General features: G+C 42.3%; 1 protein-coding gene across 1 annotated transcript in view; it reads right to left on the bottom strand.

The window, feature by feature from the left end:
- The window catches only part of LOC142046794 (transcription factor IIIB 90 kDa subunit-like), a 71347-nt gene that overhangs the window by 35899 nt on the left and 20166 nt on the right, over positions 1-15282 (bottom strand). Inside the window, exon 2 of the mRNA XM_075065744.1 lies at positions 11892-11972. Within this exon, the coding sequence (XP_074921845.1) occupies positions 11892-11972 (81 nt within the window). The remainder of the gene's footprint in view (positions 1-11891; positions 11973-15282) is intronic.

Genomic DNA, 15282 nt, shown 5'->3' on the forward strand with positions numbered 1-15282 from the left:
TCCTATTTGCTGTGGTTCCAACTCCCAGACAAATCTCAGTTTGACAAAGGCCCAGCCAACCACTAAGCTATCATCTGACCCGATTTAGTCCTACCCACTCAGGCTGGAAAGCAACTAATTATGGGACAGGTGTGGCAGGTTTCATCTCCCCTTAAAGGGGTCACTCTGCAGTTTCTGCAGCAGATGCATCACCCTATCCAGCAGGCATTTTGGCCCATGCATTTGACATGTATAATCAAAGATCTATGGCCCCATCCCTCCCCAAAAATCCTTTGCATGCTGCCACAAAAAGGGCCCAACTCTGAAGCGTGTAAAATGTGAAGTCCACTGTGTACACTCCCTATGCCCTCCTCCCCATGCAGTAGAATCACTCTAGTCCTGTATTAGTGGCCTTTGGTTAATACATGCTGTAACGGGTCGGGACTCACCACCTGGTGCCTCCTGCTGGTCACTCCTGGGAATTAGCTCGTTTCCAGTGGAGCGCCCCTCCTGGTGGTGTCCTGTCTGTTATTCTGCCCTTGGTCAGCGTCTCTGGACCCGTGTTGCTCCCTGCTCGGCGGCGTCCTCTTTGAGGCCACTGCCCTCCAGCAGTGCCCCTCAGTCCATCCACATCCCCTTCCGGGGATCGATTGTCAGCAGTCCTCCGGTCAAGCCTTCATTTGCAACCACCCGCCCTCAAAGTCTAATCCCTCTCAGCAGGGATCTGGCGTCGTCCGTAATGGCCAATGACTGGATGTACTGCCAGGAGGAAGGGGGGTGCGGGGGGATCCAGGCCCGCCCTCTACTCTGGGTCCCAACCCAGGGACCCTCTGGCATTGGTCTTGCTGTCATCCTCCTTTTCCTCCTCTGTCTGTTTCCCTGGGCCGCTTCCCCTACGGCCCCTTGCACCCACTAGGCCCTTTCTTTATCAGGGCCTGCAGCCTGGCGGCTAGGGGCTAGAGCTTTCTAGCCTCCCTGAGCCTGCCCAGCGCTGCGCTGTCCGCGGTGCTAGTCTCCCTCCTGGAGACTGACTTTCTCCCTTCGAAGGCCTGGGACAGACTGACTGCTCCTGCTCTGGGCAGCCTTTATATACCTCTGCGCCTGGCCCTGGGTGGCTGTCTACAATCTGGGCCCTGATTGGCTCACTATAAGCCCTCTTTTAATTGGCTCCCGGGCTGCGCAGGCTCCCTGGCCTGCCCCAGCCCACTCTCCCAAGGAGTGGGGCAGTCTGCCCCACTACATGCCAATGGGCATGGCAGGATATAACCCAGTGAAAGCATCCTTATATCATTCAGCTCAAGTGCCTCAAGCTCATTCAGTGAAGTGAACTTAGAGTACATTTTCAAGGTCTCAAGTGAGGAAGCAGGGGCTGCTTTGGAATGTGGTACATACAGATGAGATTTTTCTTCCAGAAATTATGAGTTACTTTGCCTGTAAAGTCATCTGTCACATCTCAAACACATATTAAAAAAATGCTTATGGATAGTCATTATGCCATGCAACACATTACCGTTATACTGAACAAGTGCTTCTTCACTAGCTATTTCTGCTCATAAGCCATTAGGATGTGTTAGAGGGCCTCTTATAATATGGCCACCCTCAATAACAGTTCACTGTATAAAACAAGTGGAAATTTTAAGCACTCTGTATGCAATACATGACTTCACATTTACAGTCTCTGAGTAGTTTAATGTTAACTGTTCTTTTAAGTACAGTTTCATCCAAGTCCATTTGCTATTAATAATTTGCCAACACACATGGTGCACATCTAATAACCTAACCGGAAAATGCTATCAATTTAATGGGAGTTTGGCTAGACTTAAAAACTGCTTTATGGTTTAAAGTAGAAATGATTTTATCATTATACAAGAAAGTACCATTGCATTCAGCTTGGATATAAACCTAAATGATAGAGCTGAAACATTTGATTGACTAGAAACAACTTACTAGCCACAGTACATTAGAGTGAATTATATGAATAGTGTTAAACATGGATTTTTATTTTCATAACAAAATCAAGCTGGAGAGACACAGAAAACTTATAATATTATAGCAATATACGTTAAAGTTATTTTTTGAACGCACTCAAGAAATCTTTCCCTTCAAAGCTAAAACTATTTCATTTTAGGAGCTTGTTACAAAACACAGATTACAAAACAAGAGATTATTTTTTGGGGGGAGACGAAGAAGAGGGATTATGTGCAGTTACCTACTTTCCGGCAGGATACAAAATTATTAAGAGAATCAGGCTTATGAATAACCCAGTCTAAATTCATCTGATTTGAATGGTACTGTATAAAATGGCTGTTTTTTTTAAAAAAGTGTTAGCCCACCAGGTATACTATCTTGATATAAAGGGTCTTCTTGAGACAAGTTCCAGTTACCTACAAGCCATTTTTTGAAAGAGATTCACTGTCAATGAATTCCTCAAAATGTGATACATATTGTTCTAGTCTAAGTTTTGTATCATATGGACACACATATCTTGTAAGTTAAAAGAGAAGATTTTTTAAAAGGAGCTGTCATAAACAGATAGCTAAGTGTTAATGTCTCTTTCACCTGTAAAGGGTTAACAAACAGTGAACTGGAACACATGACCAGAGGACCAATCAGGAGACAAGATACTTTCAAATCTGGGTGGAGGGAAGCTTTTGTTTGTGTTCTTTGTTCTCTGTCCGTGTTGTCTCTGGGGTCTGAGAGGGACCAGACGTAAGCAGATTTCTCCAATCTTTCTAAAAAAAAATCTCTTCTGTTCTAATTCTAATGAGTATCAGGATAAAGGTAGCTTTAGTCTTTTTAACTGTTTTTCTTTATTTGCAAATGTGTAGTTTGCTGGAAGTAGTTTAATTTGTATTGTGCTGGGGGGGGTCTAGTGTCTATAAGCTGAAAGACCCTGTAATATTTCATCTTGAATTTGCAGTGATTATCTTTACTCTTCTTTCTTTTATTAAAAGCTTTTCTTTCAAAAGACCTAATTGATTTCTTTCCCCTTGTTAAGGCTAAGAAACTGAGTCTGTACTCACCAGGGAATTGGTGGGGAGAAAGGAAGGGGGGGGAGAAGGTAAATTTCCTCTCTGTTTTAGATTCACGGAGCTTGAATCTGTATTGCATCTGGGTGAGCGGAAGAGGGGAGGGGTGGAGGTGGAATTCCTCTGTTTTAAGATTCAAGGAGTTTGAATCACAGTGATCTTCCAGGGTTACCCAGGGAGGGAAAGTCTGGGAGAGGCAACGGTAAAGGAAAGGGTTTACTTTCCTTGTGTCAAGATCCAGGGGATCTGGGTCTTGGGGTCCCTAGGGAAGGTTTTAGGGAGTGCCTGATAAACTCTGGTCTCCAAGTCCTGATTGGTGGCAGCTATCAAATCTAAGCTGGTAATTAAGCTTAGGGGGATTCATGCTGGTACCCCATCTTTTGGACGCTAAGGTTCAGAGAGGGGAATTATACCATGACAGGAGCCTAAAGTTTGGTGTTTGTAAGTAAGAACATTCACAAGCAAGTACTTTAGAATTAGCTCACCCTTCAAAAGAAAGAAGCAAGATTGGGGTTTCCCCTGAGGCAACTGTTATCTTACTCTAGCCAAATAATGAACTAAGAGAGTAAAGAGGTAGTAGGAGAGAATAAAGAGTAAAAGGAAAGAACTGTCAATAGTTCCTTCAGTTCAGGGGTCAAAACTGGGCCAGCTCACACTGGCTCAGCAAACCAGTATTTTATTTTTTTGGAGACTGCATCACAGTCTTCAGATTTTATTTTTTAAGTATAATCCTTACAGTAGCAAAGAATCTTCAAAATATGAAAAAAAGTGTAAATCAATAGAGATGTCTGCTTGAGTCTACATAGAGCCTGAAACAATAACTCTGGCAGATGTGAACTGCCCCATTTCAATTAATTATTTCCCTGCCCCCGGGGGGGGGAGGGGGGTCGCAGAGGAAGGAGAAATTATGTCAGAATTTAAGGACAGAAGGGAGAACCAGATCATCCAATTTGACCTCCTATATATCACAGGCCACCAGATGTATTATGAAGCAAATCTTGTTTTGGGATCTCAGGAGAGTAGGTGGGTGTGACTGTGTGCAGAGTTTAGGGGAATACCAGTGAGAGGGTCATCCCTCCCCCTTGCACAACATAGGAGTTAAATTATTTCCAGCAGACGTAAATCTTTTTGACATATCAAGTTATCCTAGTTCTCCACATTAAAAAGTTATGGCACCAATCAGTGTGCAGAATGATCTGAAAGCATGTCTGAGTCAAGCATCATTGCAGAAATCTCATAGAAGTTAGAGGAGCTGTGCCGATTCAGCATCCTTTTGATACTTAGAATATTCAAACCAACCAACATTTAATCCAGCAAAAAAAGTTTTAAAATAAGTTTGACAATGATAAAAGCAGGGGGAAAAGCTATTTCTAGAATATAGAAAAAACAGAATATAGAAATAATATTTCTATTAAGATTATCCTGAGAAGATAATCTAGCATGATATTCTTATCAATAAACTTGGCAAATACAATTTAGATGGGGCTACTATAAGGTGGGTGCATAACTGGCTGGATAACCGTACTCAGAGAGTAGTTATTAATGGCTCCCAATCCTGCTGGAAAGGTATAACAAGTGGGGTTCCGCAGGGGTCTGTTTTGGGACCGGCTCTGTTCAATATCTTCATCAACGACTTAGATGTTGGCATAGAAAGTACGCTTATTAAGTTTGCGGACGATACCAAACTGGGAGGGATTGCAACTGCTTTGGAGGACAGGGTCAAAATTCAAAATGATCTGGACAAATTGGAGAAATGGTCTGAGGTAAACCGGATGAAGTTCAATAAAGACAAATGCAAAGTGCTCCACTTAGGAAGGAACAATCAGTTTCACACATACAGAATGGGAAGAGACTGTCTAGGAAGGAGTATGGCAGAAAGAGATCTAGGGGTCATAGTGGACCACAAGCTAAATATGAGTCAACAGTGTGATACTGTTGCAAAAAAAGTAAACGTGATTCTGGGATGCATTAACAGGTGTGTTGTTAACAAGACACGAGAAATCATTCTTCCGCTCTACTCTGCGCTGGTTAGGCCTCAACTGGAGTATTGTGTCCAGTTCTGGGCACCGCATTTCAAGAAAGATGTGGAGAAATTGGAGAGGGTCCAGAGAAGAGCAACAAGAATGATTAAAGGTCTTGAGAACATGACCTATGAAGGAAGGCTGAAAGAATTGGGTTTATTTAGTTTGGAAAAGAGAAGACTGAGAGGGGACATGATAGCAGTTTTCAGGTATCTAAAAGGGTGTCATCAGGAGGAGGGAGAAAACTTGTTCACCTTAGCCTCTAATGATAGAACAAGAAGCAATGGGCTTAAACTGCAGCAAGGGAGATTTAGGTTGGACATTAGGAAAAAGTTCCTAACTGTCAGGGTAGTTAAACACTGGAATAAATTGCCTAGGGAGGTTGTGGAATCTCCATCTCTGGAGATATTTAAGAGTAGGTTAGATAAATGTCTATCAGTGATGGTCTAGACAGTATTTGGTCCTGCCATGAGGGCAGGGGACTAGACTCGATGACGTCTTGAGGTCCCTTCCAGTCCTAGAGTCTATGAATCTATAAGATGCTGGTTTATCAAACAGGTACTTTTTTAATACACCACTCCCTCTTTTCTCTACACCATTCCCTCTTTAGTCCTCTGACCTTTCTTACCTTAATGTGTTCCTCCACCTGTTTCAGTGGCAGTTTCAGTGTTCATAGTTATTGTGCATCCCCTGTTATCTGGCTCTCCTACCAAACTGGGAGCTCCATTCTACAGAGCTACAGTTTGGAATCACTTATTTAGATGCTGTTCTTCAAAGTCTTAAAAAAAAAAAAAAAATTACGAAAGTGATTCTTCAAAAAGGATCTGAAAGAAAGGATAGTGGCCCTTCTGGTCAGGTCACCTGGGTGAATTCCATACACGAGGGTAGCGTACAAGGTGGTGTAGAAATACTTGTGCAAGAAGCTGGTGAGGCTGCTGTCACTGATTTAGCAGGTACAGTAGGGCAACAACAAGAAGGGAAAGAGTTGTGGTGAGCCTGGAAGGAGAGTAAAGGGAGCCTAAACTTGCTAGAGTAAACAGGGAGAGCCAGCAGAGCTATTAAGCAGTTCTGTTTTGGCCATGTAATGAGGAGATACCCCGACAGAGAGGTCAAAAGATAGTGACACTGATGCAGGACTGGAGCAGAGCAGTAACTCACTAGAGAAAAGCAGATTGGGGAAACAGTAAAAAGATAAGATCACTTCAAGAGAGAGAATGGGCCAACCCATCAAATGAGAGGCTAAAAGACTGACCATACAGACAGGAGGAGATCGAATGAGAAAGCTCTAAGTCAATGACAGGAGGAGAAAAAGGGAGGTAGATGGCATATCTTCAGCTATCACTGCTTGTTTTTTGTTAAATAAAAGAAGTGTCCTTTATTTCTACTCCTTTCAACTCATTTCTTCATCCACAGCAGTCTGCCAGTAATACTGGTAAAGGGCAGAGCTCTCTATAAATGCTTAAGATAAGCCAGGTGTACCAAGATCCTAGTAACGGCAAAACAGTAAGTTTCCAGGTACAAAAGAAGAGAGACAAAAATAAATTCCGAGAACTTCTGCAAAAGTTCCTTATTGTTTAGCCATGAATATAAAAAAAAATCCATTACCTACGTTAATATTCATAACAAGAATAAGCAGAATAATTATTGGCTTAAAGAAAGGAGTAAAAATACATTTCAGTAGCCCAGAAGTTACATTAAATATTAAACTGTATATAGCTACAATCCTCAAACTTCAGTTTACTGGAACTCAAGTATCTATGCCTAGATTAAAAAGTATCTAAAGATATAATTATGCTATTGACCACCTTTCCCATTTCCCCTTCTTTCTGACCACTGAAGACTGCATGAAAGCATCAGTGCTCACAGACATAGTTGGAAGTAATTTGTTCTTCAATCTGATATAGATATAGCAAGAGCAGATTGCCTGCAAGGAAACAAGAATAAACCAGCTATTTAGAGAGATTACGTAATCTAGTGTAGAGCTGCAAAATGCGATTTAAAGAGACAAGAGTCCTGAAATTTTGTTACTGTAAATAAGTAAGTACTTATAAAGCCCATCCAACACAAAAGGGATTTCAAGAAGTTCAGCAGATGAAGAAGTCACTGTCTTTTTATGAAAAGAAACATCTTATTGATGGTTCTCCCTCTCAAGGTAGAATACAGTTGATCCAGTTTAAGTGGACTGCAATTATATTAATACTTTATATCTAGCTCTTATTCCTGTTTGCCGGGTAATGGCATCATTTAAGTGGCTTCATTTCTTCTAATGTAAAATCCATTAATCGAATGCTGAGATACAATTCTCACCTCATAGATGTGCAGATTTGGAAAATAAATGTCAGATTTGAACAAAAATCACTTTTGAGGTCCTGAGTACCAATAAGAAAGGATATACATCTTTCTTGTTGATCTTGTGTAACTGGGTATTAAGTGCATTAGCAAAGTATGGTATATTATAAATGAAGCTCTGGTATGCAGATATTGACAAAGGCAATGAATATCATATCTATCATTGGATTAATATTTTAGAAAATATAAATAGGACTGAAGTTTTATAACTAAAGCTACATCCTGGATAAATAAACATACGTATCTTTAGGTTCATCAAAAACAGCCAGAAGATATGAACCACCATGAACTACTGTTGAAAATAAAAGAAAACAAGCAGCTAAGGGACAAATGATCTGGGAAGTGAATTCCGTCTACTGTACATACAACTGAGCCTAAACTTTTCAGGCCTGAGACCTTTGTTTGGAAGCTATATAAAACAAACAAATCAAAAAATATTGCAGGAAAAGCCCAGAACTGCTAAATTGCAAGTGTTTGATGCTTCACTCCTTCGTTCTTCCATTTGAGGGCTGTGAAGAGCCATCAGTTACCACATACAGGTATTTAAATGAAAAACTGCTTTTTACCAAGTTCAGAACAGTCTATAATCACAACACTTACACAAATGATAGCCAGAGTGCATAGCAACTTACATTTTGCTACTAGTTTGGCTTATTCCAACCACTATACAAAGTGATTAAATTAGATCCAGTGGGCCAAAGTCAGCCCTTTTGTAACTCCACTGAAAACAGTGAAATTACAACAAAGATGAACTTGGCCCAGCATCAGTTTCTATTTTATTAGGCTGCTGTCCTATTGCTGGATTTTTCCCTACATTATGTAAAACGTACCAGTAATGCCAGAATTCTCAGACTACACAGCTTGGGTCATATTCTTCCTAGTTGCTCTAGAATACATTAGGTGACAACCTTTAGAATTCCTTGAGTTCCACAACCTGTCTGCTTCCCATGGAAGCATCTTCTCTCTGGCAGCACTCTTACAGAGCAGAACCAGAAACAAAAAATTGAGTATTTACATGATTAAAAACAGCAGTACACATCCATGAATGGAGAAACACTAGCGTGTAGGAACAAATCCATCTCCTAGGAGGTATTTGAAATAATAAAAGAAAACATTCATGCTTCTGTCGCAATCTCAACAACAGCTTAGTTCACCAGGCCATTTGCAACTAGATAAACTTCACAAATGGAAACTTTATGGGACGAGCGTACAACTCAATTACTACAATCTATTTAAATATTTCTTCTTCAACTTAACAAACTATAGCACCCAAAGACAAGAACACTGTGCTTTTTTTAAAAGTCATGTACCAATGACTTCATATTTTCTAGGCAATGAACATTCACCACACTTTTCTTTAAACAATGCAAGGTAATGTAAATAATTAGGCCACTATAAGTGTAGATGCAATGATAAAATCAAGACTAAGAGCACATGCTGACAGGGAGAGATTTTATAACTTTGCTCCCATAGCTCAGTTTGGCATTATGGATCCTGCAGAACTCAAAATACACCAGGCAACCTCCTTCTTAGGCAGAAGCAAAAAGAAGGGCCTTATCAACCAGGATAGATACATGAGGACTACAGACTGTTCCTGCAGTGTCTTAGCAAGCACACTGCTGTGCACACTGAGAAGGGGTTCCTCACAGACATGTTGGCAGCTAGCCAGATGCAAACTTGCTACAGAGATTTGAGTCCAAATCCCTTGTCTTGAATAAAGGAGGATACACGTGATGGAGCAGAGGTAAGGAGACCATGGATAACCCCAGTCTCCAGAGTAAAATATTGACTGTTGTAAAACTATTCGACAGAAAGTTTCAGTTTAGATAACTACAGTTACTTGGTGCAAGACTGGAACTCTGAAGTAGCACAAAACAGGGAGGATCATAGTTACAGTCCTACCAAATTCACAGCCATGAAAAACAAGTCACGGACCGTGAAAACTGGTCTCTCCTCCTCCCCCCTGAAATCTAGTCTTTTGTGCGCTTTTACCTTATACTATACAGATTGAACAGGGAGACCAGCGTTTCTCAAATTGGGCGTCCAGACCCAAAGAGGGGGTCACAAGGTTATTTTATGGGGGTCGGAGTATTGCCACCTTTATTTCTGCGCTGCCTTCAGAGCTGGGCGGCAGGGAAGCAGCAGCTGTTGTCCAAGCGCCCAGTTCTTAAGGCTACGTCCTGCCAGCAGCAGCGCAGAAGGGTGGCAAAATACCATACCATGCCACCCTTATTTCTGCGCTGCTGTCTTCAGAGCTGGGTAGCCAGACAGTGGCAGCTGGTGACAGAAGGCCCTGCTCTATAGGCAGCAGCACAGAAGTAAGGATGACAATACCATACCATTCCATCCTTACTTCTGTGCTGCTGCTGGCAGCGGCTCTGCCTTCAGAGCTGGTCTCCCAGCCAGAAGCCGCTACTCTCCAACTGCCCAGCTCTGAAGGCAGCGCTTCCGTCAGCAGCAACGCATAAGTAAGAGTAACAGTACCACAACCCCTCTGCCACAATAACCTTGTTACACCTCCCTCCCCAACTCTTTTTTGTATCAGGAACCCTACAATTAAAACACCGTGAAATTTCAGATTTAAATAGCTGAAATAATTAAATTTACTATTTTTAAAATCCTATGATTGTGACATTGACCAAAAAGGACTGTGAATTTGGTAGGGTCCTACTCATAGTGAAGAGGTTCATCACACAAGTGGCCAGTACACACACAGCTCCTAGGGTGAAGGATGCTCAGCATTATTTTCAAGCAAACCTTTCATCCAATTCAGGAGCTATATTGTCAAATTCCAGAGAGCAACATCCAGTTCTGCTCAGCACAACACACAGCCTCAGAGAATAACTGAAAAATAGAAAGTACTTTCTAGGTTCTAAGGACTCCCAAAAAAGAGAAGGCTAGTATATTCGAAGAGTAATTATTTTTTTCAGTATTTTACTTTTCTAAAGTTAACGTTATAAATATTGTGTCAAGTAGATAGTCGTACATAAAAGCCACTTTGTTTAAAACTTAAATATCTGTCCAAAATTAATATTTAGTTAACGTTTATTCCTTCACATAATTAAACTTAACTAACAAAAATTATCTTCTTGATAGAATTTTCAAAGTCTCATGTAACTTTGGGCCAAATTCTGATGTTGTTGCTCACACTGAGTAGCACTTTACTCCACTGTTAGCCCCACTAACATGGTGTATGGTACTATTCAGTACGAATAAGGGTAAAGTAATCTGGCCCTATATCAAATTACTCTACAACTATTTATTTGTGCAGATTAGTGTTATCCTTCCTGTTTGTATGTAGGCACAATTTTGGCAATCAAGATTTCCTTTTCTAGAATTGTATGTGTAAAAGCCTCTACCCAGGAAAAACATCATTTATTTTAAAATACACTAAGAAATTAGGATGATTGGTAAAATATTGATGGAAGCCCACCTACATCACTTTTTGAGAGTCTTAATGTGACAAAAATCAATCAGCTGTCACCTCAAGAACATAAGGCAAAATTGTTGATTAGCCAACAAATGGCAATGTATATCTGTGGATAAAAAGTAACAACATCTAAAACTGGAAGATTATTCCATTTATAAATTAAAACCTCTTTCACTGATTAAAAAAATTCAAAGGGTTATTTTCAATTATACAAACGACATTAAAATGTATACCATGAAAACATTGTGTTTTTAGGCTTGTATACCTTTTCTCTTATTTATACCCTCTTTGGAAGCTTGAAATTAATTTCTTCTCCCACTCCCTCACCTCCCCAGTTACAGTTTTTTATTGTAGGTATATTTGAATAAGTCTTAATTTAAAACTGTATGAAAATAAAAAGCAGTGAAACACATGCTTGGAAATAAATGTGCATAAAGCACTTCAAGAACTTTGCAAATTGATAAGAAGATAAAAAGGTACAGTACGCTATCTGCTAATAAAAAGTACAGTGGACCTGCCAACCTTGAAAAAGCCCTTTTAAAATACTGTCAAGTGCCATTATCATTTATCCAACAACTATATGATCTCATAAGGCAGATTTATAATAATCCTACAAGAGCACAATGTAAAATCAGCAGTAGGGAGAATTACAGACTTGTCTACTCTACAGAAAATAGTTATGCAAGGGGTTGAGGTCACTTTCAAAACTAAAAATTAAACATCAGTCATAGAATATCAGGGTTGGAAGGGACCTCAGGAGGTCATCTAGTCCAACCCCCTGCTCAAAGCAGGACCAATCCCCAAATAAATCATCCCAGCCAGGGCTTTTTCAAGCCTGACCTTAAAAACTTCTTTGTATGGAGATTCCTTCACTTCCCTAGGTAACCCATTTCAGTGCTTCATCACCTTCCTAGTGAAAAAGTTTTTCCTAATATCCAACCTAAACCTCCCCCACTGCAACTTGAGACCATTACTCCTTGTTCTATCATCTGCTACCACTGAGAACAGTCTAGATCCATCTTTGGAATCACACATATGTTGAGCTGAAAATCATACAACAACAAGACTAAAGTTTGCAAGTACCATTCTGGAGCGTCTGTGCTCGCGATTCCGTTCCCAAATTGACATGGAATCCTCCTCCTAATGATGGTGTTTTACCGGCACCTATGGGGGGAGAAAATAAAAAATAACAATTATCAGATACAACTAAAGCATTAAAATAGATCTTACAATGCATCCCTTTCATTCAATATTTTTACAATGCACGATGGGCCAAAATTATGGTCTGGTAAGGGTGGTAACATAGGGATTTGAGGAGTGAAGGGCATAGCACATAGAATAAATTGCACTGAGTTTTTCTTCACAATCTCTCGCCTGGGCTGCTCCAAGCTAGTGTAACAATGTGCCACCCCTTACTGCAGAAAGAACGTTAAGTCATAATCTAGCCCTCAACTGTAAAATCTTTCTCACAGTAAACCACAAAACAATTGCTCATTTGTATTGTTTGAGAAACATTAAATCAGGCCTGCACAACTCGTAAAGCAGCGAGGGCCCCATTACTCCAAAGAAAACAGCTGAGGGCTGAAACCCCCGGCCCCGCAGAAACACCCCCTCTCCCCCAGCACCTCCCGGCCCCGCTGAAACACCCCACCCCAGCACCGCCCAACCCTGCAGAAACAAACCCTCCTTCCCCAGCGCTGCCCACCAAAACAGCTGTGGGCCAAAAAGGAAGATTGGGGGTGGGGAGCTGATACTTGATTTTAAATCAGCCAGGGGCTCCCAGCTGAAGAGTACCCTCAGGGGCAAATTAAAGGGCCAGGGGCTCCAGCGGCTGAGGGAACCCGGAGCTCTGCGGGACTGGGGCAGGGATTTAAAGACCGCTGAAAGGAGCCCGAGCCCTTTAAATCTCAGCCCCAGCCCATCCACTGGAGCCGCAGCCAGGATTCAGGCCGGCAGCCCAGAGCCCTTTGAATCCCGGCCGCGGCTGGGATTTAAAGGGCTCTGGACTGCCCGCTGAGCGACGTGTGTGCGGGATTTAGAATCCCCACAGGCCACACAATGATGCTCCATGGGTCGTCGTATGTTGTGCAGGCCTGTGTTAAATACTGGATTTTAATAGCTAAACATTTACATTACAGAACAGAAAATGTGGTCAGCGTGCAAAAGGTTCTGTGTTAAGGCTAGTATATACACACCTTGTACATTGAAACAGCTGCAATACAAGTCAAGCACACATACTGTAGTTTGGGTTACAGAATTGTATGTCTGAAATGTAGAGTCGATCAAGCAATTCAGATATTAAAAAAAAAGGAGATGGATGGTTAGAAAGTAACAAATCTCAGCAGACTTGGAGGCCTTGCTACTCTACCAGGGTAAGTCGACCTAAGTTATGCAACTCCAGCTACATCAATTACTCTTCTCATTCCGGTACAGTACCGGAGTTGACAGAAGAGCAATCTGTGGTTGATTTAGCGGGTCTTCACTAGACCCGCTAAATCAACCCCCAGTACTTCGATCACAGCAGCATCAATCCCAGCTAAGTGTAGACAAGCCCTCAGATTCACTCTTACCTTGCTAAACTAGCATATCCTAAGGAACGGTTGCTGCACTGAGTGGCTTTAGTGCGAGCAGGCTCCTTGAAATCAACAAGAATATTCACAAGAGTAAGGGTTGCACAACTGGACCATAAACTATTAGTGATGAACAACTGGATACTTTCACAAAATATGATTTTTTTCAAAAATAACCATAAGGTTAATGTGATGGGTTGGACCCCTTGGGAAACCACCTGATGTGCTGAGATACCACTGAGTCTTCCTGTTCCGCCAGCATGGGCCCCCTTTAACCTGTCTTGCTGAGCCATGCTATTAAAGCCTCCTCTAACACACACACAGGCAGGGCCACACCCAGCTGCAGATCAGCTCTGGGAAGACTCAGCTTAAGGGACTTGCTTCAGCACTCTCATGTCCACTTCCCGTCGAGTGCAGACCCAACAACATATTATGAAATTCACCCCCTCCTTCAATGTGGAGAGCGGTGTGCACACTTCTTGCCCCCCCCCCCCTTTAAAATTACAGAAACTGGGCTTAATAATAAACAAACCAAATTTTATTAACTATAAAAAAGATTTTAAGTGGTAAAAGAGCTAACAAACAGAACAAAGCAGATTACTAAGCAAATAAAATCAAACATGCAAACTAAGCTAGTTTCACTAAAGAAATTGGTTACTGTAGTGGGGCGGACTGCTCCACTCCCTGAGAGTGTGGGCTGCGGCAGGTCACTGCGCCTGCATAGACAGGGAGCCAATTAGGGAAGGGCTTATTGTGAGCCAATCAGGGCCCAGAGTGGAGACAGCCAATCAGGGCCAGGCTTAGCCCTATAAGAAGGCTGCCGAGGAAGGGAGCAGGCAGTCTGTCCCAGGCCTTTGAGAGGGGAAGGTCGGTCTCCAAAGGTGGGAGACTAGCACCACGGACAGCGCAGTGCTGGCCAGGCTCGGGGAGCAAATGGGAGCTCCACCCTGTAGCCTGCCATTCTGCAGGCCCTGAAGGGAAGGGCCCAGCAGGTCCAAGGGGCCATAGGGGAAGGAGCCCAGGGAAGCAGCCCAATGAGGGGAGAGGAGGAGGGCAGTGAGGCTGCCGTCAGAGGGTCCCTGGGCCAGGACCCAGAGTAGAGGGCAGGCCTGGATCCCCCTCTTCCCCACTTCATAGAATCATAGAATTTCAGGATTGAAAGGGACCTCAGGAGGTCAACTAGTCCAACCCCCTGCTCAAAGCAGGACCAATTCCCAAATAAATCATCCCAGCCAGGGCTTTCTCAAGCCTGACTTTAAAAACCTCTAAGGAAGGAGATTCCACCACCTCCCTAGGTAACCCATTTCAGTGCTTCACCATCCTCTTAGTGAAAAACTTTTTCTCCTAATTACCAGCTAACCTTTCTCCACTGAACTTGAGACCAATTATTTGTTCTGTCATCTGCTCCACTGAGAACAGTTCTAAATCATCCTCTTGGGAAACTCTTTCAGGTAGTGGACGCAGCTTCAAATCCCCTATTATTCTTTTGACATAACCAATCCGGGTTCCCTCAGCCTTCCTCATAAGTCATGTGCTCCGCCCCCTATCATTTTTGTTGCCTCTGGACTCTTCCAATTTATCAACATCCTTCTAGTGTGGGCCCCAAAACCTGGCCAGTACTCAGATGAGGCCTCACACTGTCGAATAGAACGGGAACGATCACTCCTCCATCTTGTTGCGCAATGCCCCTACTTATAGCCCAACAAATGCCGTTAGCACTTACTTGGACAACAGGGAACTGTTGACTCATATCCAGCTTCTCGGCCACTGTAATCTCTAGGTCCTTTTCTGCAGAACTGCTTCCTAGCCATTCGGTCCCTAGTATGTAACAGTAAATGGATTTTTCCATCCTAAGTGAAGGACTCTGCACTTTTCCTTGTTGAACCTCATCAGGTTTTTTTTGG

Source organism: Chelonoidis abingdonii, chromosome 4 (assembly GCF_003597395.2).
Source record: "Chelonoidis abingdonii isolate Lonesome George chromosome 4, CheloAbing_2.0, whole genome shotgun sequence".
NCBI classification, from domain to species: domain Eukaryota; kingdom Metazoa; phylum Chordata; order Testudines; family Testudinidae; genus Chelonoidis; species Chelonoidis abingdonii.